At 39.6% G+C, this 27,001-nt stretch overlaps 1 protein-coding gene across 4 annotated transcripts in view; it reads right to left on the bottom strand.

Moving 5' to 3' along the window:
• Positions 1-12,764: 12,764 nt before the first annotated feature.
• The window catches only part of TBC1D8B (TBC1 domain family member 8B), a 78,024-nt gene continuing 63,787 nt past the window's right edge, over positions 12,765-27,001 (bottom strand). For 2 of the 4 annotated variants that reach the window (XM_068532848.1, XM_068532850.1), the window contains exons 15-21: positions 23,955-24,023; positions 23,540-23,780; positions 22,649-22,714; positions 20,694-20,777; positions 19,352-19,408; positions 17,895-17,992; positions 12,765-16,295 (exon numbers count right to left, since the gene is read on the bottom strand). In XM_068532848.1, coding sequence (XP_068388949.1) covers positions 15,900-16,295; positions 17,895-17,992; positions 19,352-19,408; positions 20,694-20,777; positions 22,649-22,714; positions 23,540-23,780; positions 23,955-24,023 — 1,011 coding nt within the window. In that variant the 3' untranslated portion in view covers positions 12,765-15,899. The remainder of the gene's footprint in view (positions 16,296-17,894; positions 17,993-19,351; positions 19,409-20,693; positions 20,778-22,648; positions 22,715-23,539; positions 23,781-23,954; positions 24,024-27,001) is intronic. The other 2 variants (XM_068532849.1, XM_068532851.1) reach the window with 2 other exon arrangements.

Here is a 27,001-nt window from a genome sequence, read left to right as displayed (position 1 = left end):
TCAAACGCCAGCAGGGTGGCTGTGCTACCCTCATGCTTACAGATAGGAAATGGGGGCTCAGAGAGGTGAAGTGACCTCAGAGAGGTCAGGAAGTGGGGAAGCTGGGGGAGACCCGGGACTGTGCAGCTACAGAGTGCTGGCTCTTAACCACTTGGCTCCTCCTACCTTTCTACTCATCCCCCTTGAGAGTCTTATAAGGGCAGGCAGCTCGCGTGGTCTCCTGTGGCCTACATGGAAGAGAAGCACATAAACTGTCATGCAAAGGCATTTCTAGCCCCATCACTGGGGACGTCTGGGGCTTGGGGCCAAATGTGAATTAAAAGGGGTTGAGGGAGAATCCATGAACAACCTGGAGTCGGGCTCTCGGTTCTTCCAGAAGTCTTCCATCCCTGGGAGAGAACGGCCAGCTCCCACAAGTCCCTAAGCAATTCAACCGCTGTCCATTAACAGCAGGGGAGGCAGCGCCCCCTAGTGGTTGAGCTCTAAACTGAGCCTGGACCGACAGCACCGCGCAAGGGATCAGGAGGCCCACGCACCCGGAAGATTCTATGGCTGGCAATTTAGTGCCCGGTGGTTATAGGAACAGGCTGTGGAGTCACACTACACCTGGGTTTCAAATACTGGTTCTTTGCTAGCTAAATGATGATGGCCAAAATAGCAAATTAGTCTGTAAGCCTCAGTTCCTTCATCTATAAGATAGGGATGATAATAATACTAATTTAACAGGGTAATTGTAAGGATTAAATGAGACAATATATGTAAAAGACTTAGAGTACTTGGCACATTGCAGATATGAGATAATACATCTGTGTGTGTGGTGTGTGTGTATACATATATCTAATGTGTGCATATATATAATCATTTTCCTTTTTTGACACATGCTGTCATTTCAGTAATTACATCTTTTGTTTTTTTTTTTAAGAGTTCATGTAGAAATGACATTGTGTTTGAACATCGGTAGACAAGGATTTAAACTTCTGATCTATTATTTATCAGCAGGGTACGCTTTGTTTTTTGGGGTTTTTTCCTCATGGATTTAATTTATTTATTTATTTATTCATTTTTGGCTGTGTTGGGTCTTCGTTTCTGTGCGGCGAGCGAGGACCACTCCTCATCGCGGTGCGCGGGCCTCTCACTATCGCGGCCTCTCTTGTTGCGGAGCACAGGCTCCAGACGCGCACGCTCAGTAGTTGTGGCTCGCGGGCCTAGTTGCTCCGTGGCATGTGGGATCCTCCCGGACCGGGGCACGAACCCGTGTGCCCTGCATTGGCAGGCAGACTCTCAACCACTGCGCCACCAGGGAAGCCCTCAGTAATTACATCTTTGACTCCTCTTGACTTCCCCATCTAGCTCTATTAGGTCCCTGGTGCCTCCAAGCCTGCTGTCTTGCCCCGAGGGAAGCGCTGTCAACACTTACCTAAGGCTTGTGGGCAAGACGTGGGCTAAGACACTTGCTTTTCTCCAGGGATACTTTCAAGTGCCTCGGACTGTACATCTTTGCCCTTCACTATCCTGTGAATGTTAGTAAGCTTGCTTTACACACATGCTGGGCTCTTTCTGCACTTCAGAGCAGCTTGACTTCCATGATCTCATTTGAGTCTCTTACTACTCCCCATGAGATATTCCCATTTTTCAACGAGGAAATTGAATATGATGGGAAGAGAACTGATTGGCTCAGGGTTGCACGGCAAGTCAGTACAGGAGCCAAGACTGGACCCCCGAATCTTATGTTGAGTCCAGGGTTTTTCCACCAACGCTTGCAGTCGTCCAGGGCCCTGAGCTCCGGCTAAACGGGACGCGTCTATAACCCAGGATACAGCTTTATTGTTTGGCAGCCACATCACTGCACTCTGACAACAGGTTTCCTGCTTCTACCGAGGCCAGGGCTGCATCTCCAATAAACTGTCAAACTATGTTATTTTCCTAAAAGAAATGACAGCAAGTTACTAGGACTGGTGACCCAAGACAGCCACATCTCCAACACATGCCAATAATACAATTAAATGTCAGATGACAGGTTTGAGGAGAGATGAACATTATCTCCCCAGCCAAGCTGCGGGCACTGCTGAGAAATTAACTGCTGTCCTGTACTCACAGCCAACTTGATTTAGCCACTCATCTCAGGTTGGACAGAACCATCAGGGGCTCAGAAGGGCAACTCTGCCCTGAGTCAGTACAAAGATTGGGAGGTTGATGTGTGTCATCCGCGTGGGTCCCGATGGCAGCACCTGTTTGCAGGCACTAAGGGTAGCAGTATGGTAATAGCGGTCGGTGCCATTTGACATGACTCTGGGGGGTAGAGAATGCATGCCTGAGTGTCAGTACCAGAGGCTGGGCTCCTCTCATTCTGAGACACTGGCAGCAGCACAAGCCCTACTGGGATAACAAATCATTGAGCCCAAAGACCTCCTCCTCGGGCCCTATGTTACTTGGAAACCCTGGCAAGCTTGCTTCTCCTATGAGGGGAATCTTGTTACTTCCTCCTGGAGCACTGGATCTCTGAGTGGCACTGAATTTCTGTTTCTGCTGTCACTTTCTCCTCACTCTGTCATTACCATGGCAACCTGAGAGGGAGGCAGCATCAAAATCAACCCCTCCCCAACAGACATGTGTGGAACAGCAAGTGTACTCTCTCTCATGTTAGGGAAAGGGAACATTTTTAACCCTCTCTCCACACTTCACTCTTGGTCCATGGCAGAGAGCAAATTTTTTCACCTACGATTCCGGTGTTGTTTTTTTTTTTTTTTTTTTTTCTTCGGTGTTTGATAGGCCTCTTTCTTAGATCTTCCTGCTTAAGAGCTGCTAATCTGATTGAGATCAATCATTAGGGTACCAGGGAGCACGGTCATCACAGTGAAAAGTGATATGCATCTGTGACTATATTGTTGGGTCCACCTGCTCTGGATGATTGGCACAGGCCATATTTGTTCTGAAGACCTTAGCTTCTCAGATTCAGAGGAGAAGGAGTAGCTTAAGTTGTGTTTTCCAATCATTTGTTAAACCAGAGAAACCTACAACAGAAAGAGAGAAAGAGTGGAGGAGAGGTTACCAAGTGTATGCTGAATTCTCGAATCAAGCTTTTATTAATAAATGACACTTTGCTTGCTGTTCTAATAGTTCTGTGTGCATACAGCTTTCGCAGTGGAAAGCCTGGAAGCGAAGAAGGGCGAGCGGTGGGATTCAGCCATGAAATCTCCTCCTTCAACCCACAACACCTAGGAAGGTTTGCCCAGGGTCAGAGTCTTGTCCCAGCCCATGTCTACGCTGGACAGAGAGGGTGTACTGCTTCCTTTTCCTCACCTTCCCCTGAGGTCCTCTGAGGACCTGGGGAGCAACTTCAATTTAAATTCAAATTTCATATTGAGCTTCTAGTTGTGTGTAGCTCTTTCATGGATGCCCAGGAGTGACGGGACTATGTCATGAAGTTATGAGCCTGGGAGTAAGGGCTTTGCCTCGGGCTAACAGTGAGAATGTCCCCTGCTTAAACTGATCCATGGAAACTTGTTTAATTACCAAGCACTTTTGGAAAACTGATGACAATTTCCATAGGTAAGAAAAGTTTACAATAAAAATCCCTTGTTTGTAAACATATCAGATTTTATTAGTGGCTAGTAGTGTCTGAGGTAGGGGCAGTGTTGTGGGAAGGAAAGAGCGGCAGAATCAGGAGACTTGACTCAGGTACTTGTTCAGGTTCTGTAATATGTTGGACTATTGACCAAGTGTCCTCATCTCTAAAATGGGGACAGTCCTTAGCCTATCAACCTCTTTAGGTTTGCTGGAAATGAGGTTTGAGTGAATAGTTAGATGATGAAGTCACTCTGAAAATTGTAAAATGTTATATAGAGTTGCATTTTAATAAGCCCTGTGAAAGAAACTTCAGTATAATAGTCTGCCTTTCAAAAAGCAGGCATAAGCCCCAGACATTTCTGAGAGAAACCCTTGGAGATCTGGCATAAAAGCCGTTCAGGTAAATTACTGGAGGAACTGAAGCTCGTGGCTTCACTCCTAGAGGTAGCTGAAATATTTCCATTTTTCTGTCTGCCCAACTTTCCTGGATACTCCATTTCCTAATCAACTTGGGGAAGCTGTCCAATAGGCTCTGTGTACAAAACTGTGCATATTGGAGCAGTAGCTTTGCTCGAATTGCTGGGGGTGGTGACGTTTGGTAGCTGCCATTGGCAATGGCTTACAAAATCCCCAATGCATGCTATTTCTCCAAAGCTAGGCTGCCTTCCCATATGAGTATAATGAACATATTATGCCATTCCAAACGTACTCAGCATGTTAGCAAAATGAATTCCTTTTCTAGAAACCACCTTAAGGACTCACGCTATTCAAATTCCAAAAAGACACTGGAAATTTTAAAAAATTCTCTAAAATAGTGGAAAAAATTACAAATAATCTATAAAAGAATTACTGCAGGCACAAGAGCAACAGTAAAAATGGTAGAAGACATCCCAACTGACCAAAACTTCTGCTGAATGAAACATAAAAAGTAAGATCAAAGGAGAGTAATGGGAATAAAAATAAAATTATTAAAAGTACCACAGCTTGTGTTTCTCGGAATCATTCTCTGCTTCTAAACGCACACAGGCTTTCTGGTGCCTCTAATCAGAACCTGGCCAAAAACTCCACCCTTCTCACCATCTTCTAAAAGAAATCAAAATACAATAAGTAGTACATGACGATTTTTGTATTTTCCCTCAAGATTTGTATAGGAGAGAAAGTCCATATCAAGGAGCACGTGGCCATCTGCCATCTCACTGCTCCTGTCAGGAGCAGTGGACTTTCTCTCCTATAACCTCACAAATCTTGAGGGAAAATACAAAAATCGTCATGTACTACTTATTGTATTTTGATTTCTTTTAGAAGATGGTGAGAAGGGTGGAGTTTTTGGCCAGGTTCTGATTAGAGGCACCAGAAAGCCTGTGTGCGTTTAGAAGCAGAGAATGATTCCGAGAAACACAAGAAAATAGAGACAAAATCACAGAAAGAACTCTGAATTTCCTATGATCCTGGAATTGGGGTTCAAGGCAAATATACCAAATCTTTGATGAGGTAGATATGGTAGCTTGGTATTCAACTCCATTCTACCCTCATCCTAGTGTGTCATGCAGTTGATAGAAAGTATATAAAGACACACACACTCACACACACACACACACTTTCCAGATTTCCTTGCAGCTGAGATTCTGAATATGATTTAGGTGCAGCTAATCAGATGCACAGACATGAGATTTGGAAGGTGTAACACGGCTTTTGCTTCATTTCTGCTGCCAAGCATAGCGGTTGAGACGTTTAGTTATTCTGCAGGAGGGTTAGCAGAAGTCCCAGGGTCCAGTCATTAAGTACATGGGGGTCAAGAGGCAGTGCATGTGGCACCCATTTTGCTGGTGCAGGTTGTACTATATGTGGCATGTTTCTGGAGCTGGTGGCAGTAGTCATGGCTTCCAGATTGTGGCAATAGTGACATGGCTCTGGAGCCAGAAATTTCTTGACTGTATGGAGAGATAGCAGCACTCTTTGATGGCTTGGTTTTGTGATGTGGCCTTGAGAATCATTTATTTAAATTAATTAATTAATTTATTTATTTTTGGCTGCGTTGGGTCTTTGTTGCTGTGCTCGGGCTTTCTCTAGTGGTGGCAAGCGGGGGCTACTCTTCATTGTGGTGCGCGGGCTTCTCATTGCCGTGGCTTCTCTTGTTGCGGAGCACGGGCTCTAGGCGCGCGGGCTTCAGTAGTTGTGGCACGCGGACTCAGTAGTTGTGGCACGCGGACTCAGTAGTTGTGGCACACGGGCCTAGTTGCTCCACGGCATGTGGGATCTTCCCAGACCAGGGCTCGAACCCGTGTCCCTTGCATTGGCAGGCTGATTCTTAACCACTGTGCCACCAGGGAAGTCCCAAGAATCATTCTTGAAGGCTCAACATAGCATCTGTTTCTTCAGCCCTCCTAAATATAATTCTATAGCCATTGATACCCTGTAATAAATTGCTTCCTCTTTAAACTAGCTAGAGTGGCTTCTGCTCTCTGAAACTGAACCCTGACCAATGAAGGATGTAGTACCAGGAGTGCTCAGAGGCAATAATGTTTCCAGAAAATGGGGGGACTTCCCTGGTGGCGCAGTGGTTAAGAATCTGCCTGCCAATGCAGGGGACAAGGGTTCGAGCCCTGGTCCGGGAAGATCCCACATGCCGCGGAGCAACTAAGCCCGTGTGCCGCAACTACTGATCCTGCGCTCTAGAGCCCGTGAGCCACAACTACTGAAGCCCGCGCACCTAGAGCCCGTGCTCGGCAGCAAGAGAAGCCACCGCAATGAGAAGCCCACGCACCGCAACGAAGAGTAGCCCCCACTCGCCGCAACTAGAGAAAGCCTGTATGCAGCAACAAAGACCCAACACAGCCAAAAAATAAATAAATAAATAAATAAAAATTTATAAAAAAAAAAAAAAGAAAAGAAAATGGGGAACTGGAATTGATTAGATAGCCTGATTGGATTTGAGAGCAGTGATAATTCTGTTAGTATTAGAAGATGAGATGCTGGTAGTTCATGACACATAATGGCAAACCAATCAAATCATCACCGGTGGGCATCTACAATGAAGTGCCTATTGAACGCAAGGCTTGATGGTCCAAGTAGCTGCTACTACAGATTATTTGGGCACTAATGATGAACTCAAGAACTATGGAGTGGGATAACTTCTAACTGTGCTCTAGAGGTTTAAAAAAAGAAAATGGCAATCATCTTAGGATTTAAGTTCCCAGCTCAAGAAACAGAGGACAGTAAGTTTGTATTCTCTTATCTCTTGTTGACAAAGACCCCAGACCGGTTGGAACCAGAAGGCTGATGATGCTCACGCCCACTTACCTGACCACCAACCAGTCAGAGGAATGTCCACGAGCTGCTCATGCCATCTTTGAACCATTACTATAAAACTTCTCGCTACCCCCTCCAGGTCGGGACAGACAGTTTTGAGGGCATTAGCCCCTTGTGGCCCCCTTTGCCTGGCAAAGCAATAAAGCTATTCTTTTCTACTTCACCCAAGACTCTGTCTCCAAGAATTAATTTAGTGTCGGGGCACAGAGGCCAGATTCGGCTTCACATAGCTGAAAATTAGAGTCTTATCCTATGGGTTTTTGAATTGCAATATACATTGAACTCACAGCCTTTCCAGGTGTCACTTTTGGGAAAGTAAGGGCATGTGTTTGGCTAGATGAGACCTCCCAGAATAGAAACGAGGATGTTTGGGTGAATTCAGATGACTCTAAGTACTTCACCAATGAGACTTCTTTGCCCTAGAAGCATCCCTAGTTTGATGAGGCTGGTCCTGCCTTGCCTGAACATCCTCAGGTTACTTGCGAGGGAATGCTAATTTTCCTCATGTACCATCCCTACCACCTCTCATTGTTTCCAGACCTATAACTAGAGTTAGAACACAGTACGCTCCAAGGATACAAATATAAGTCTGAACTGGAAGGAGGAAATTGCAAAAGTTTGCTAACTTATAATGGCAGAAATTTGGAGAATATGTGTGGGAATGTATTTTAAGGATACTATACCTTGGAGGAAGGAATGTAATTTTAGATTGGGCCAAATATATTAACACCTGAATACTTACCAGAGGTTCTGGATTCAATTACTAGCTTGCCCAATTGGCAGTGGTTCTATTTGCTTGGTTGATTGAAGCCAAGGCTGAAGATTAGCCCATAGTAAATGAAGTTGATATGCCAGATATCCTTGGTATAATGTAGAGGAAGTTCTCCAAAGGCTTAAGGAAGTAGAAACATTGCAATACATTTATGATACATGTAGGATACCTACATGTAGGATACATGTAGGATACCTACATCCTAACCATGTCCCCCAACAGGACCTAGGGGATGTTCTCTTCCCCAAGACATTGAAAAATACACTGATGAAAGGAGCCTTATCACTCAAGATTTGTGAGGTTATAGGAGAGAAAGTCCACTGCTCCTGCCACTGAAAGTAATTTGCTAATTTCAATGAGAATAATGGGATCTTAGAATAGCAAAGAACAAGCGGCAGCACTTAATGACCAGAGATGGGGTGAGCATGGTAAACATGACAGAAGCATGGTCAGAGAAGTAATCTGAAAGTTTTTGACCTGCAGAGAAATTTGGTAATGGCTAATTGTTCTTCAGAGCCTTTAGATGGAAATAGATGAGCAACCTACTAATTCCTACTTGATCTGCATAGCCAAAACAGTTCTCTCTGGTGAATCAAGATCTAATTGGACATATATACACTACCAAAGGTAAAATAGATAGCTAGTGGGAAGCAACCGCATAGCACAGGGAGATCAGCTCGGTGCTTTGTGACCACCTAGAGGGGTGGGATAGGGAGGGTGGGAGGGAGGGAGACGCAAGAGGGAGGAGATATGGGGACATATGTGTATGTATAACTGATTCACTTTGTTATAAAGCAGAAACTAGCACACCATTGTAAAGCAATTATACTCCAATAAAGATGTTCAAAAAAAAGATCTAATTTGAGTTATTATGATGGAGATTCATGGCCTCTTGAAGCCGAATCCTGCCTCTGTACCCAGACACTGAATTAAATCTCGGACAGAGTTTTGGGTGAAGTAGAAAAGAATAGCTTTATTGCTTTGCCAGGCAAAGGGGGCCACAGCGGGCTAATGCCCTCAAAACTGTGTGTCCAACCCAGAGGTGGTAGTGAGGAGTTTTATAGTAATGGTTCAAAGAGGAGGGCGTGATCAGCTTGTGGACGTTCTTCTCATTGGTTGGTGGTGAGGTAATTGGGAGTCAGCATCATCAAACTTCTGGTTCCAACCGGTCTGGGGTCTACGTGCTTGTGGGCAGCAGTTAACTTCTCCCACCTAGCGGTGGTTTCAGTATCTGCAAAACAGCTCAAAGATATTGTAATATATGTCCCTCGAGGGGGAACCAGGACCGTGCCCCAAGGCTGCACTATTGTTTCTCTTGACTGTTCCTTCCTTGTCTCCGCATCCCCTCCCTTCCCTGATTAGCAACTGTTTGAACCTGCTCCCTGGAACCCAGGGAAGGTCATGAAGGCCGAATGAAGCCTATTTCCTGTAATCAAGAAATGGGGGACACAGGAAGGCTTTTGTGTGCCCAGGAGCCCCACAGGGTCCTTCTCGATATGAGTCTCAGCTATTTGCAGATCTGAGTCAGTTCACACACCCAGAGGCCCTGGAAGGGAAAGCCAGGTACCCTTGAGGAAGCAATACCATAAGCATGTGTTGTAGATTTTCTTCCTAGCTTTCCTTTTTCCTTCTAGCCAGGGGGGGCCTGTGGTCATTTACCAGGGTAGCCATGCACTGGGCAACTGGAAACACTCATACTTCTCAGTCTTTTGGACACTATGAGTTCACATTCATCCAGGACCAGTGTTGGGGGCAGGCGGAGAGTTTAGAGCACAACGGTCATCCATTGGTCGGAGTCAGGGCTTATGGAGTTAAGAAATATAATTTTATCCTGAATCCATCTACAATGGGTCCAGAGGATCTGCAAGTACATCATATGGTTCTTAGTTTATGAATGAATATTTGAAATAGCAATACTCAGCCACTGGCAGACCTACCACTTTTGCTCCCTGACCGGTGTAATAAGGGCTATTTACGGTAGGAAGGGCCAGGTAGAATTCACCGTATCTGTCAATACTGTATCCCTGGGGAAATCACACAGATGAGTGCCCACCAAAGATCTGAAGGATGTGTGTGTGTGTGTATGTGAGGTGGGAGGTGATTTCTAGTACATCCTCATTTAACTTGCCTGTTTGGCCTGTGCAAAAGGTATGCAGGTCTTAGAGAATGATAGTTGATAATCAAAATTTAATAATCAATGCCAAACATGACTTTTCTAAAAGCTAGATAAATCATAAGAAACTGCAGAACACTGGCAACACCAAGATCTTAAAAGCAGCCATAAAGAAAAGACATTACCCTCAAAGGAAGACAAACAGAATTAGAGGCTAGGAAATCTACTGCTTGGTGCTTTTGGGATGGCGGAAAAGGTGTAGTTCTGATGACAGAAATGGAAGCTGCAGTATAATGTGAGATTAAGGATAAAATGCCCTTCTGCTGGTGATTGGAAGCCCAGGAATGTAGCTACCAGGATGATTTGCTTACCTGACCTCGAGGGATTCAGTGCTACAGGGCTCCTGGTGTCACATGTATCAATCTTACTTTAGATAGCCAATGAAATAGATTCTGGCTGGCAAAAGCAGAAAAAGACTTTATTGAACTGTTGGGGCTCACAGATGCACTAAGAAGCTCCTCCCCCCCCCAAAAAAGGGGGGATAAAGTCTGGGCATCCACAAGCACTTTAAGTCCTACTTCAGAACCAGAGTGTTGATGTGGAGATGCCACCACTGCCACCAGAATGTATTCTCCACTTTCCCTCCTGCTTTGCTATAGATTGAGAAATTCAGGCAGAAGCATCTGATTAACCAGTCCTTGGTCACATGGCTACAAGGGGCAGGGATTCTGGGAAAGCAAACATCTGGTCTTTTATATGTTGGGCAGAAAACTGATGAGTGGTTGTTAGGGGTGGGGAGAGAGTGGTGACTATGAAGGGATGGACCGCATGAGGGAGTTTTATGGGGTGAGGGAATTCCAATTGTGCTCTGTATTCTGATTGTGGTGATGGTCACAGGAATACATACCTGCCTTAAAAATGCATAGAATTGTACACCAAAAAGTAGTTAATTTATTGTATAATTTAAATAAATAAATAAATAAAACACAACTATGGTCTGATGACCAGTTGCAGAAATGAGGACTGCAGTAGCTACCCATAGTTTCTGCCTTTCTCTTTTAGGTACATAATTATATAGAGTAATCAATTTATTTCCCTACTTCTCCTCTACTATTTTATATAAGGTGAGTTGATAGTAGTTAACTTTTTGTAGTCCACACGTTACAGGATATCAAGATGGGACTGAGATTGAATTAGGAGGAGTGGACATTACCCATCGATGGATCCAAGTGACCAACAGAAACTTGGATTTTCCCTTAGGAGAGAAGATTAGTGCATTTTTGTTGGTATGGGGGAGATTTATGTTATGATAGGCAGCAGCATACCACTGATGCTATTAGCTCTTATGTAGAAGTATGGGAAGAAGGGTGTGCTGCGTGGGAAAAGAGGTGAATAACATAGATGCTTGTGGTGGACAGACTCTACAATGCACCCCCTATAACCCCTGCCTCCTGATGCTCATGCCCTTGTGCAATCCTCCCCCCTTGAAAGTGCACGGGACCTGTGACTTGCCTTTAACCAACAGAATATGGCAAAGGGGATATGTCACTACTGTGAGATTATATTATTTTTTTTAAACATCTTTATTAGAGTATAATTGCTATACAATGGTGTGTCAGTTTCTGCTTTATAACAAAGTGAATCAGCTGTATGTATACATATATTCCCATATTTCCTCCCTCTTGCATCTCCCTCCCACCCTCCCTATCCCACCCCTCTAGGTGGTCACAGGGCACCGAGCTGATCTCCCTGTGCTATGTGGCTGCTTCCCACTAGCTATCTATTTTACGTTTGGTAGTATGTATTAGTCCATGCCACTCTCTCACTTCGTCCCAGCTTACCCTTCCCCCTCCCCGTGTCCTCAAGTCCATTCCGTACATCGGCGTCATTATTCCTGTCCTGCCCCTAGGTTCTTATTACATAAGACACTACCTTGCTAGCAGACTTGCTTCAGAAACTCTCCTTGCTGGACTGATGAAGTAAGTGGCCATTTGGGGGAAGCCCACACGGCAAAGTTGGGCAGCCTGAAGAAGTTGAGGGCAGTTGCTGGGAGCTGAGTAAAGCCTCTAGGAGCTGAGGGTGGCCTCCAGGAGACCACCTACAAGAAGCTGGGGCCTCCTGACCTATAACCATGTGGAAATGATGTCTGTCAATAGCCTGAGTGAGCTTGGAAGTGGATTCTTCCCCAGTTAAGCCTCTACGTGAGAACCAGCTTGGCTGACACCTTGGTTTTGCAGCCTTATGAGATCCTAAGCAGAGGACCCAGCTAAGCTGAGCCCAGAGGCCTGACGCATTGAAATGGTGAGATAATGTGTGTTGTGATAATTTGTTACACAGCAAGAGGAAGCAAATATAGTGCTCAATGTCCATTCCAGCCTCTTAGTGTGCCTTCCTGTACTGCAGGGGCTAAAAAGCCAAGAGCACATTTCCCAGATTCCCTTGCAACTAAGATTCTGGAGATATTACAGGCCAATGAGATGCACACTCGTGAGACTTAAATGGCAGAAGGGAGGTGGGGGCTATGCTTCTGCCATTTCTGCTGGTAAACATGGTTGTGCAGATGTTTGGTTGTTCTATTGCAATTTAGTCACTAGCTTGTGGGTGCTGAGAGGCAGGATGCTTGGCATCCATTTTGCTGGTATAAATCATAGCAGGCGGAGCGTGGTTCTGGAAGTAGCAGCTGTAGTGCTGGCTTTTCATCATGGAGTAGGAAGTAGCAGTTTCCTAACAGCAGAAGAATCAGCAACCCCCTTGGTGGCCTGGTTCTGTGGTATAGCTTTGGAAATTGTTCTTGAAAGTGCAATTTAAGAGTCAGTCCTCTTGGTAATTCTGTAAGCCACTTAATATCTGGTAATAAATCTTTTCCTGCCTAAACTAATGAGAATGAATTCTGTTCTCTGCAACTGAACCTTAACTAATATAGGAGGGAAGTCCTCAAGTGATGATAACTGAGTTAAGTATCCATAAAAGTACATCATAATAAATAATAGTAAGATCTTTAAGTAAGCCATTCTTCATATTTATTTAACAGATTTATAACATTTATTTTTATACAGACCAGTAAAGCCACCTTATAACAATTTAATGCATAAGGTATAATGCACTGGTTCAGTGTGACACAACTACATAAGATTTTAAACATTAAGAACAACCCATTTGCTTAACAAGGTAGCAACTACAAAACTATGTGTTCAGCTTATGTCTCCTGCAGATTCAGAAAATAAATGTTCGTCTTTTTAACTTGCATTTATAATCTTTCTGCAATTCAGAAATCTTTAGGTATTCAATTTTAATTAATCTAGGCTAAAATACAATACTAAGTAATCTTCAATATTCTGATTTAAAAATCATCAAATATTAATGACGTATGTTCTTAAGAAAGTATCTTTTTTGTAAATACAATTGACAAAATGTTCAACAAAGTATGTGCAATAGTGCCTTTGTATATAAGCATAGAGCCTTGTGTCTTTATAGAGCTATTGTAGTGTAATTTAACAATCATTGCTTAATAGCAGATGTGTGATAGTTCACATATAAACTATTAATTAAACTCTAAAATTTGGACATGTTTCAGGCAAATAATTTCTGAGAAAAGGCACAGATGTTTATTTACCAACTATCTCTGTAAGTGGTAATTTCCTTGAGAAGACAAAGTTGACAAAATCATTTTAAAGACACTACTAGTAAGTGTTTGGCCAAGCCCAATTTACAAAATTTTCAAAGGGTCAACTTGAAAATTCTTGAATATCTCTGAAAATAACATATCCTGTGGTGATGAAGCCCTCTGTGTTAGGCTTTGTTCACAGTGGATTCTTGCCAAAGGCTGACTATACCAATTCTTTTCCAGAAAGGGAGACTTCTTGGGCTGTCCTAAAGGATATCTGCCCTTTCATTGTTTCAAATTTGAAAAGTCAAAAGGCTTAAAACCAAAGTCTTTTGTGAAGAAAGAAGCGCCAATGGATGACTTCTCCCCACAATTTCCTAAGTCAACTGATTAATAAATTGTTCTTATCAGAAACAGCACAGAAGATTGGATAGGTGTGTTTTTTCTCTTTAAAGTGCTAACAAAGCCCATTATCTCTAAATGAACTTTCATTGTAATGACTGAAATATAAGCAGCATAAAGTATATAGAAATTACACATCTAAATCAAATAGATTACAACTTTTTAGATAGATGCCAAAATTCTATACATTATCTTAACAATCATTACGCACAAGTACGGGCACACCTTGGATGTTGCAGGTTTGGTTCCAGATCACTGCGATAAAAGCAAATATTGCAATAAAGCGAGTCACATGAATTCTTTGTTTTCCCAGGGTGTACAAAAGTTACGTTTACACTATAGTGTAGTCTATTAAGTGTGCAATAGCATTATGTCTAAAATAACGATGTACATACTTTAAACGTATTATTGCTAAAAAATGCTAACCATCACCTAGGCCTTCGGTGAGACGTATTAGTAACATCAAAGATCACTGATCATTTAAGTCTTTTGTCATTTACAGACAGTTCTGGGTGTACTCTGATGCTTTTGCAAAAATGTTCCTATAAAAGGGCTTCATCTTCAAGGAATTCATTGAAAAGACTCTGACAAGTACAGGTTTCTGGTAACTGACTATACTGCTGAACTGAATAAATAAGCATTTTCAGAACTCTAATGGAAAACTGTTGAATTCATAAAAGTGTTAACAAAAGATCAAGATGGAAAAAAATTAATTACATGGGACTGAGTGAACTGATGAGGATGATTATAATTTTTGTGACTTTCTGTTTGAATAAAAAAAAAATCCCACAAGAAAAAAAAAAAAAGATCACTGATCCCAGATCACGATGACAACATAATAATAATGAAAAAGTTCCAAATATTGCGAGAATTACCAAAATGTGACCCAGAGACGCAAAGTGAGCAAATGTTGTTGGAAAAATGGCACTGATAGACTTGCTCAATGCAGGGTTGCCATAAGCCTTCATTTTCAATAAAACTGTAGTATCTGTGGGAATTCCCTGGCAGCCCAGTGGTTAGGATTCCGTGCTTTCACTGCCGAGGGCCTGGGTTCAATCCCTGCAGGCAACTAAAATCTTGCAAGCTACAGCAGCCAAAAAAACCCAAAAATCCAAAAACAAAAAAAAAAATGTAGTACCTATGAAGCACAATAAAGTGAAGCACAATGAAATGAGGTATGCCTATATACTTTATGAACTTGCCAGACTAATACAATAATTCAGTCTATCTAATGTAACTTAAAATATGACTGGTGAAAATCCAAAATCTAAAACTAGAACCAAAGCAGTCTCAAGCTACTCTGAGACAAATGCCACAAAGAGCAGTGCTCGGAATTTCAAGTAATTTCTCAGTCTAATGAGAGACCTGTACACAGTTAATTGTACTGTTTATTAACCCCTCTGAATTGGCTGGCTTTAACCAGCTCAAATCCAAATCCAAAATCGTTTTTCCTTATATCGGCCCAGAGTTTTGAGTTCTTTATTTTTATCAGTAACAGAGCTACAAGTGTGTCGGCAGCTTCTGAACTGCTCAGGTAGGGAGAAGATAGAATTCATTAAAAAACCATTTATTATTAGAAGGCTGAATGAGACTAACTTTAAAAAGTTAATATTATTTCAGTTAGATAACGTGAAAATGAGGTTCCCACATGGTAATCTTCTAGATAATTAAGGCTACAGATCTAAGAGCCTGGTTTTCTAAAGCATTCTAATAGGACTGAGGCAATTTGGAAAGTAGGATTTAGCAATATGACGTGTCAGCATCACTAATACTCAAACGTAACACCACATTCTCAAAAATCATCAGTAATTCATATGTAAATAGCAGCACAAACTAGTAATTTCCTTGCTAAAAGTGATATGGTGGTGCCCTCTGGTGGTAACATTTAGCATTTAGCATACTCCCCCTGATATTGCATACCTTGTGAAATATAAAAAGTATATTTGTATTAGAGAATATCAAAATTAGATAACACCACAAAGGAATGAATCATTGTGCTTCCAAATATCTTCTTTTTAACCTTCAAATACATTGGTAACAAGATAAATCCCTGATCCCTACTCCTAGGAATCAAGCTGACGCCTATGAGAATCTCGGTAAATGCCTATAATAAGCAATTCCTGTTAAAAGATTTACTTCCTGGTTCTAGAACTTAGCTGAGAGGTTTTTGCATTTTCTAGTTTGGCTTTTAGATCTATGGGTTTCTCAAAAAACTTCACCAATGCTGGTTCATTCAACAAAGAGGCGAGAATCTGTTCAAATGCAAATGACCACTGAGGTTCTTCCCTGAGAGAGGAGGGATCTTTCTCTAAGTGGCTCTCTGTTTGCCCCTCACTGGGTCCTCCAGAAGCACAGACTGCACCAGACAATCCTTTGGTTGATGACGCAGGGTTATGGAGTTTCCTTCCAACTTCTTCCATCCTGAGCAAAAGGCTGGTTACAACAGCAATGGCTTGATATAATAACTCTTCTTCGGGGTCCCCGTGAAATAAGTTATATAGTGTCTTTGAAAACTGAATAAATTGCGACTAGAAGACACAAGTTAGAAATATCACATTTGATGTTAGACTTAGCAAATATCAGGAGAACTTAGAAGTGAATAGTCTTCTATTTAGAATTTGTACCATATAACCTTCACCACAGAAGTTATAAGAACTGATGATTAATCCACAAATAAATCTTGATTCTAGAAAGATGGGTATGAACCATGAAAGAAAATTCCACTTAAGTCTTCTCATCTGTTGCCTAATAACAGTAAATTATATACATATATTATATATACAATAATTCTTGGACAGTATCTGCCAGCATTCCATCAATGTTAGGTGGTACTTTTAATTAGGCAAAGTCCCATATTTCCTTACATGTAAATCATCCATTCATTAACCAATCTTAATGAACAGATTAAGAATGAGTTCCCCTTGATCTCCCCGAAGGGCTAGAGTGGGCAGCTCCACTAGGATGACTTAAATTTAAGGAAGAATGTTTTGGGACCTATCTAGTAGTACAAGGTAGCTCTAAGGAGCCCATTTGGACATGTTTCTCTTTAAAGGCTAAGGTGGGGCCCAAGTAAAGAAATAAACTGGATTGTCTGCTAATTGCCTCTAGATAATCCATAGACATTCTTAGAAGATATTTGTCAATTAAAAAAGAAACTATTCCAACACAAAAGTCCTATAAGTCAATCATGCTACCAGAAAAGTTTATATGTAAATAAAAAGCAAATAAAAAAGATAAACTTCATAAAAACGTATTGTACCATACTTTAAGTTTTATTTCTCTTTCTTTCTTAGTCTGTAATACTGTTTATTTATTAAAAATTTAGAATAAATATATCATGATTAATTTTAAAATGTACTTATTTAACTATCAAATTACCTAGTCCACTGAGAAAAACTACGCTATTTCATATTTCTCATTTTGGTGAAGTTCTGGGAATCCTCAGTATCTATACCAAAAGATTTAAAAAAATTTTTTAATTTATTTTTTGGTCACGCCGTGCGGCATGCGGGATCTTAGTTCCCCGACCAGGGATCGAACCCGTGCCCCCTGCACTGGGAACGCAGAGTCTTAACCACTGGACTGCCAGGGAAGTCCCTATACCAACAGATTTTAATTAAAAAAATATAAGAACATATAATGACTGAATAGTGTGTAAGAAAGAGATGGATTTAGAATTGTGTCAATAGTAGTCATTAATACTGTCTGAGCAGGTTCAAGATGATTAGGAACTAGGGTGTGACCTATTTTAATTATTATTCCTACTACCTAGCACTGGGCATGTCATCTAGTAGGCACTAAGAAATATTTACTGAATAAGTGAACATTTCTAATAAAGCTGGAAATAAAAAACACTGAAATATATGTTATACACACATCTTTTCTACAGGTACAAATGTCACAGCAGAGGACTGTAATGAAACTCTAGATGCATTTAAATGTTTAAAGTAGAAAATCATTTAAAAATTTACTCCCCCTCTTCTATACTCATTTGAAACTTACAGAGATGATGCAAAGATTATTTATTTTTGTAATAGCATGTTAGCTATTTTAGATTTGGATACACCCACATTCATTTATACAAAAATACACAAGTAAACCAGAATTTTTCTTTGAAAATACTATACCTGATTCATTCTTGGTAAATCCTTAATGTTTTCTTCTTTTTTCAAAAGCTCATCTTGCCATTGACTTAGGTATGCTTGAATATCAACTTTTTCTTTTCCTCAATGAGGGGAATAAAACCATTTCATAATGAACAGCCCACTATATTTTCCCAAATCCCCAAAAGAACATTATGATGGAAAGATATTTCATTGAGATATAAGATTCTACATTTTTTTACTCCAGAAATTGATCTGACTATACTTTTTATTTCACTCACTGGCTCTCAAAATACATCCTCCACTTCCGTTAAACTAAAACTTTTACTTTGGAAAGGCTGGGGACTAGAGGAAGAAGGATGCCTTTTAGATTAAACAGTACATGATGTAAATTTCACGTAGACGTTCTCATGCATACCGCTAAGTTTAAAATAGCTTCTATATGATGTCCTTAGCATGCAGTTACCATAGCATACTATGGTGACTCTCTTTCAAAAATTCAAAACAGTACTTATTCATTCATTCCTTTGAAGAGTTTAATCACAATGATATTAATGGGACTTCATTAATAATTATTTAGATCTCTTAGAAAACTAGGATATACTGAACAACCTGGCGAAGTTATCATATTTAAGCAGATCTTCAGCAATTATTTTTTAACTAACTGTTACTCAAAAACATAAAAAGAATGATGGACCTTTGGAGAACAATTTGACAACCTCTATCAAAATATTAAATGTGCATATTCTTTGTTATCCAGCATTCTCATACCTCTATGAATTTATCCTATCCTAAAGAAATATGTGCAAAAGTATCATAAAATGTAAGTGTAAAAATGTTTGTTGGAGAAGAGTTTGCAATATAATTAATTGGAAACAACCTAAATGTTCATCAATATTGAGCTAGTTACTGAAATAAATGATGGTACAACCAAACAGTGGAATACTCTGCACCCATTAAAAGGAATAAGATAGATCCAAATGTACTGACATGAAAAGATGTCCATGATATACTACAAAATCAAAAAAGCAAATTGTAGAACAATATTTATGAAATGTTTCTTTTTTAAAAGGAGAGAGATGTCTATATTTGTTTACACATGGAAACAGGTCTGGAAAGAATACAGACCAAAATGTTTTCACATTTACTTCAGGGTGGGGTTGGGTGAGGGTATGAGGATTTCTGTACCATTTAAATTCTTTTTATAAGGATTATCTATTACTTATGTAATTGAAATTAATATTTTCAAATAATAAAATTAAATAAATACGGGTCATTTACAATTGTATTTTCTATAACTTCTGAGACTTAAGTATCAAGAGAAGAAGAAGAAATTGTTAAACTAAAACAAAGGAACTGAAAAAGCTCTCAGGACAAATCAATCAATAGACTTTAAAAGGAATCCACGTTTCCCCTTTGTGTAGTTAACCCTATTTACAAAAACAATAATTTAAACTAAATGATACTCCTAGATCATATACCTTTTTCAGGGCTGTTTTTTGCTGACTCTGCTTCCTTCTCCTTTGCAGGCTTGGAAACTAGAGGAAAAGAGGACAATTGCATTTTGTAAAGTATTTAACAAATACCTTTTGAAAGTAAAATAATATTTAGTATAAAGACTTATAAGCACACTTTATTTTCTTCAATTCAGCAAACCAATTATAGCTAACCTGACCTCCTATCATTAGACGGCAAAGTATTCAAGAACTTTAAAAAGAACACTGGGGAAAAATCCATATAAAAAATCTTAGAAGGAAGTATACCAAATATTAAGTATTTATTTCTGGGTGGTATGTGGTATTTTCTTCCTTGTGATTTTCTTCAAATTAAATTGTATTACTTCTTTTATTAGGGAAAACACACACACACACACACACACACACCGGAAGTCAAAAGACTGAGCTACTAGTCCTGATTGTGGTAAAACCTCATTGAAAACTCTTACACGAGTCACTTCTCCTTTCTGGGCCTCAGTGCCCTCTATATAATTAAGGGACTTGACTAGAAGATTTGTAAGGTCGCTTCAAACACTAACATACAGTAACATAAACATACATTAATAAGAACTTATCCCTCTTTAAGACATTCATATTTATGAAAAAGAAGCAAAAGACACAAAAATAAGCTCATAACACTTCCAAATTATGTCTTGGAGACGGACTCATCCCGGTCTCCTACACCTACAGTGATTTATGATAAGTATTCACTGTTTGAATAATAGCTATGACCTTCAGTCGTCAAAGATTCTATTGTCTTCATCGCATTTTAACAAGGCATAAAAAATGGTCTGATACATTTCAGAAATTTCTGCTACAGAAGTAGAAACAAAATGCATTTTCTTTCTAATTCTCCAGTAAATAAGAAATTCCATAAATCAAAACCCAAAATGTAGTTTAGTTAATCAGTCAAATATTCATAGAGTACTTACCATGCATTTAGGACTGTGCTAAGTGTTATGGTAGCACAAAAGAAGTATAAGGTATAATTAACCCAAATTTTACTAGTGGTAGCTGGGTAAAGAATGTTTAAGCCAGAAAGACCTCTGAGTGGCTAATCATCAAAACAGATAAATTTATTTATTTATTTAGGCTGCGCTGGCTCTTAGTTGCAGCATGCGGGCTCTTAGTTGCGGCATGCAGACTTCTTAGCTGCAGCATGCGGACCTCCTAGTTGTGGCATGCAGACTCTTAGTTGCAGCATGCACGCGGGATCTAGTTCCCTGACCAGGGATCGAACCTGGGCCCCTGCATTGGAAGCAGGGAGTCTCACCCACTGGACCACCAGGGAAGTCCCAAAACAGATAAATTTAAAACAGATATTTACCATGGAGCTGACTGAAATAAAGTAATTCTTCCTTGGAAAGTTCATCTCCCTTTGAAGGGTCCTTATACTTCACTTCAGTATAAGCTGAAAACAGATAACCCAAATCACATTTATAACAACGAGGGACAGAAACGAGTCCTATAATAGATCAATTAAATCTGGGGGCAGAGAATCAAACAAAGGGTCCCTGTCAAAGAAAGACATATGTGAAGAAATGTGGAAGTAGTATTACACTCTACCGTACAGCAAATAACAAGAAGTACTTGATCACTTTGAGTTCTATTATTTCTCCAAATTTCTTGCTTTTTCATAGTTTTCCAAGAGCCATTACAAGTTGAAATTTAAAAATATGGGTTAATCGGATATACTCCAATATAAAATAAAAAGTTTTAAAAAAATTTTAAAAAATGTGGCACTTGGGAATCTCTGAAAACGTGACCTCAGTCATTTAAAAACGTCTTTAATAAGAAGGAAAACACGAAGTTGAGTGCTCTAACAGATACACAGTGTTTTTTCTATTTTTGATCCTTCTATTGAAAACGTATTCATTCCATGGCAATATTAGACATTCTAATTTGACTTGACAATGTAAAGTCCTTCATAGTTATTATTTGGTTTGTCTTTTGTTTTAAATGCTGTGATTGTGATTTGAGTTTGTGAAGGGTTAAAGATGGCTTTTAGATTTCTGGTCTGGTAAAGAATGGTTCCCAGCTATCCCAGGAAGGCTCTAAAAGAGATCTCAGGTGTAGTTTTAGACAAATTATGAGGTAATTTTTTTTGTGTGTGTGAATCACCCTATCTAAGCTAAAAGGTACTTTTGCAATGTTCCTTTAAAGTCTAAGACTGGTTTCCCAATTATGGATCAGGCCTGGGAAAGGCTGCCTCTTAAGGTCAGAGGGAAATACTTAAGTAAAGTGGAATGATGTGGTAACATTAAGGCAGTGTGGTAGAATAGAAAGAAACCTGTGCTTTGGAGTCAGACCTCAGTTTGAATCTCAGCTAACCAATTTATTAGCTATGTGATCTTCAGCAAATTTAATCTTTCCCTTAGTTTCCGTATCATCAAAATTGGAAGGATAATACCACCTTTCAAGGATATCATGAGAACTAAATAAAAGAATGCACGTAAAGCAAACACCTCAACAGAGCAAGTGCTCAATAAATGGTAGCTTTTATTTTGCTTCCTTTTTTAAAAAAATTTATTTATTTTATTTATTTATTTTTAGCTGCATTGGGTCTTCGTTGCTGTGCACGGGCTTTCTCTAGTTGTGGTGAGCGGGGGCTGCTCTTCGTTGCGGTGCGCGGGCTTCTCATTGTGGTGGCTTCTCTTGTTGCGGAGCATGGGCTCTAGAGCACAGGGTCAGTAGCTGTGGCACGCGGGCTCAGTAGTTGTGGCGCATGGGCTTAGTTGCTCCGCGGCATGTGGGATCTTCCCGGACCAGGGCTCGAACCTGTGTCTCCTGCATTGGCAGGCAGATTCTTAACCACTGCGCCACCAGGGAAGCCCTATTTTGCTTCCTTTTCCAAATGTTTAATATCCCTGTTGCCTGGTCTCATTTTTCTGAATAACTTGTAGTATTTCACAAGTTTGGCAGTTTGTCTAAAGTTAAATTTGGCCGTTTGTCTAAAGTTAAACAACACTAAAAATTCAACATTATGACAATATTCAAATGATAGATAGTTCCTACACACAAACTACTTATCATTAAATTGATTGAACACTAACAGGAAGGAAACTTGTGAACCCATCTGTTGCACAGAAACTCTTCCATGGATTTCAGTGTAACTATATATCAGCAAAAATATTGCTAATATGATCCATGGGCCACAATGAAGCAATGACCTTATATCATATGGAAAGTTACATTATTTGTTAAAATGGAATGATATCTGTAATTATACTTGTTAAAATGGAGTCAACTCCTATACATCACTAACAACTGTTAAATTCTTACCTGGAGGAATATGCAGCTTAAAAAGCACCTTAAGCTTCTCAGTAAAACTTCCATTGTACATTATGTCTGTTCAATAAAATTAAATTGCAAATAATCACAGCCAAAGAACATTCAATCAATTCCAGCAACACAGATTAATTAAGACACAGATACTAGCCAGGAATTAGGATTCAGAAACTTTCTGTTACTTAAACTAACCGTTAAACAACTACCCAGTAGGCCAGATTCTCTCCTTGAAGTATATAAGCAAAATACCCTTTATCAGAGGGATAAATAAAATGCTCTTCTGCTGAACTCTCTCCCCCAATCCCAATCTAAAATTTACTTTTTCTTTTGAATGAGGCCTTATGCTTCATCTGAGGAGAGAACTCCTCTTCAATGGGCAATCCCTGATAAGAAAGCATGCTAGGTTGTCTGGAAAAGCAAAGGAATGATATAACCGGTGGACTATCTACAGGCACAAAATGTTCACTGAATATTTCTCTACCACTTTTCTAGGCTATGTGGTTGGATTTTTACTGAGGGAGAACGTCCTCCTGAAGAATCCATGTGCCTGAAGGTGGGAAAATCAGGACATTCTCTTCCTTCATGTTAACCATTAAAACATCCACATCTAACAGCTTGCTTTTCTGGGAGGGTTGGGGCAAAATGAGATGAATATATTTAGACTTAGCAACAAAGAGAGAAAATGGTCCAGTTATTGCTAAAGTTGGTCCAGTTATTGCTAAAGTTGGAAAATGGTCCAGTTATTGCTAAAGTTGTAAATCTGATAAAAAATCTGATATCAGGCTGATAAAATCTGACTAAATTGGCAATGATAGGCAGTACTAAGTATTTCTAGGGGTACCTTTTTTTTTTTGCTTTAAAAAAGATTATTGGACGTCATCCTACCAATTGCAGAGGAGAATTCTTTGAAGTTTATAAGGCAGTCGGAGTTTTCATCCAACAATCTGAATGTCCATAAAGCTAGTGAGTCTCTGTTTGCAGAATGAGCCCAGGGACTCAGCAAGTGATACAACACTCTGAACTGCTGGCAGTCAATCTGATACTGTTCCAAATATGGCAGACTGGGATCATGGTGCTTCAATACTGGAGCTCTCAAACACCAATAGTAAGAAAAAAACAACTCTCTCTATTTAAGAAATGGAAAAAAAAAAGCAAAGTCATTATATCAGAAAAAGTAACTTCATAAGACTTTTTTTCTTTTAAACATGTCTACTAAAGTAATTAAAGATAAAATAGTTGAACGGTTGTGGTAAAATTCTACTAAGAATATTATTTTTCATTTAAAGAAGGGAAACAGTACCTTAAAGATGACATAAAGTTCATCCAATTCATGAAGGCTCAATTTCACATCTTGTGATACAACACGCAACTTTAAAAGGATTAAAAGCAATTTAGAATTTAACACTTCAGCATAGAAAGTCTCTTTGAATCCATTTAGAAATCTCCCTCTGCCAGAATAAAATATATTTTTTTAACTTTTTAAAGGAATAACAAAGGTAAATGTACCTATTTTGCCCTTTTAAAAAGTTGTACATAGACTACAGCTCAATTCTACCCTGATATGTAATTTGACCTTCATCTCTTCATATCCAGAGATAACTGCCAAAGGACAGTCACTGAATGTCTATAAATATAAGCAACAATATTCTATGGTTTTTTCCATATATTCCTGTCTTGCTATATAAGCAATCTGTCAAGTCACCACATGGGGTTGTCATTAAACACTTCAAAGGCACTGGGAGATGTACATTCCCTCTCTGTGCCAAAAAACGTAATCTATCCCAGAGCATAGAAAAATATGATTTGTTCCAAAATCCATTCTATGACATGAGCACAATTCTAATATGAAAACTAAAGTTAGCACACACGCACTGTAAGCCAATGTCACTTTAACACAGATATCAAGAACCAGGCTAAACTATTTAGGAATATTATCAAAGCAGAATATTAAAAGAATAATACAACACGAACAAATAGGACTCATTTCAAGAATCCAACAGAAGTCTAATATTAGGAATTCTTTAATGTACTTTACTACATTAATAAATATAACCTCAAGATACTGAAAAGTTATTTGATCAAAGTTAGCATTCAATATAGATTTTTTAAATGTCCCAAATCCCTTAACCTAGAAACTGAATGAAACTCCTTAATTTGATGAAAGGCATCCTTCAAAAATCGACAGCAAATATCATACTTAACAATAAAATACTAGAGGCATTTCTATTAAATTCCAGAATGAGACAAGGAAGACTGCTTCCACTGCTATTATTTAATACTTCTCTGGAGGTCCTACCCACTACAATAACACAAAAAAACTGAAAAGAGGTATATATATTAGGAAGGGCCAAAACTCTAAGACTAGAAATGATATGCTTGTCTATTCAGAAATTCAACTGAAAAAAATTAGAATTAATGAGAGTCAGTAACACAGCTACTTAAAAAAGCAACATGTGCAAATCAATAGCTTTTACATATACTATAATAAACAAATTAGAAAATATAAAGGAAAAAAGATCTCATTCATATTAGTAACAAAACCATAAAATATATAGGAGTAGACAAACCCAACAAGAAATGTGTAAGATCTATATGATGAAAACAATAAATGCTTACTAAAGGACATTTTAAAAGACATCATTAAAATGGATATTAAAAAGGAATTTTAAAAGCCTTACCAGATTTCAAAATGGACTATAAAGCCACAATAATTAAAACAGTGTGGGGCTTCCCTGGTGGCGCAGTGGTTAAGAATCTGCCTGCTAAGGCAGGGGACACGGGTTCGAGCCCTGGTCTGGGAAGATCCCACATGCTGTGGAGCAACTAAGCCCATGCGCCACAACTACTGAGCCTGCGCCCTAAAGCCTGTGAGCCACAACTACTGAAGCCCGTGCGCCTAGAGCCTGTGCTCTGCAACAAGAGAAGCCACTGCAGTGAGAAGCCTGCGCATCACAACAAAGAGTAGTCCCTGCTCGAAGCAACTAGAGAAAGCCCGCGTGCAGCAACAAACATCCAACGCAGCCAAAACTAAGTAAGTAAATTAATTAAAAAAACAAAAACAAAAAACAAAGCAATACCAGTACTATAAGCCAATATGAGAAAGTATGTTTATAAATTATATAATTTTATATGGGGAAGGCCTTGCTAAGTTTGACATGAAACCCACACAATATGTAAGAAAAAAGAGATTTGACTACATAAAATTTTGCAAGTTATATACTCTGAAATACATCATAAAAATTAAAGAAACAACAAGATTGGGGGAAATATTAGCCACAAATATAACTGACAAAGAATTAATACCACTAATATTTTTTAAATGTGACGCTAGTGGGAGTGTGGGGGAAAAAGGCATTCTTACACACTGTTGGTGGGATTATAATTTGATACAAATCTTTTAGAGGATAATTTAGCAGGACCTGTCAATTTTTAAATGGGCACACCCCTTGACCCAGTTGCCACTTCCAGGAATCCACCTTATAGAAATACTCTTACAAATGTATAAGATTAGATATACAGTTGACCCTTGAACAACGCGGGGGTTAAGGGCGCTGACCTTCCACACAGTCAAAAATCTGCATATACTTTACAGCTGGCCCTTCATATCCATGGTTCCACATCTGCAGATTCAACCAACCATGGATCTTGTAGTACTGTAGTACATGTTTATTGAAAAAAATCCACATGTAGGTGAACCTGTGCAGTTCAAACTCATGCTGTTTAGATAAGGTATTACTTGTAAAAGTGAAAAAACATTCAAATGAAAGAGAGAGAGAGAGGGAGACCTACTAAATGCATATCAACAAGGAATAGTTATGTAAAGTATAGCATACCCATACTGTGGTATACTATTCAGTGTATTAAGAAAAGCGAGGTATGCAATGATATGTAATGACCATGATATAGTTCTGAGTGAAAAAAGTTACAGAACAAAGTAACTGGTATGATCTCATTTGAAAAGCTATATTGTCCCCCTCCCCCCGACCACATACACATTTATGTCTATAGATATTTAGAAAAAAGATCTGGAAGGATACATGTCAAATCATTTTTTTAAAATTTATTTATTTATTTATTTATTTATTTATTTATTTATTTATTTATTTATGGCTGTGTTGGGTCTTCGTTTCTGTGCGAGGGCTTTCTCTAGTTGTAGCAAGTGGGGGCCACTCTTCACTGCGGTGCACGGGCCTCTCACTATCGCGGCCTCTCCCGTTGCGGAGCACAGGCTCCAGACGTGCAGGCTCGGTAGTTGTGGCTCACAGGCCTAGTTGCTCCGCGTCATGTGGGATCTTCCCAGACCAGGGCTCGAACCCATGTCCCCTGCATTGGCAGGCAGATTCTCAA

This window comes from Eschrichtius robustus, chromosome X (assembly GCF_028021215.1).
Source record: "Eschrichtius robustus isolate mEscRob2 chromosome X, mEscRob2.pri, whole genome shotgun sequence".
NCBI classification, from domain to species: domain Eukaryota; kingdom Metazoa; phylum Chordata; class Mammalia; order Artiodactyla; family Eschrichtiidae; genus Eschrichtius; species Eschrichtius robustus.
Note: the sequence above shows the minus strand (reverse complement) of the source record. Positions and strands in the feature narration are given on the sequence as shown.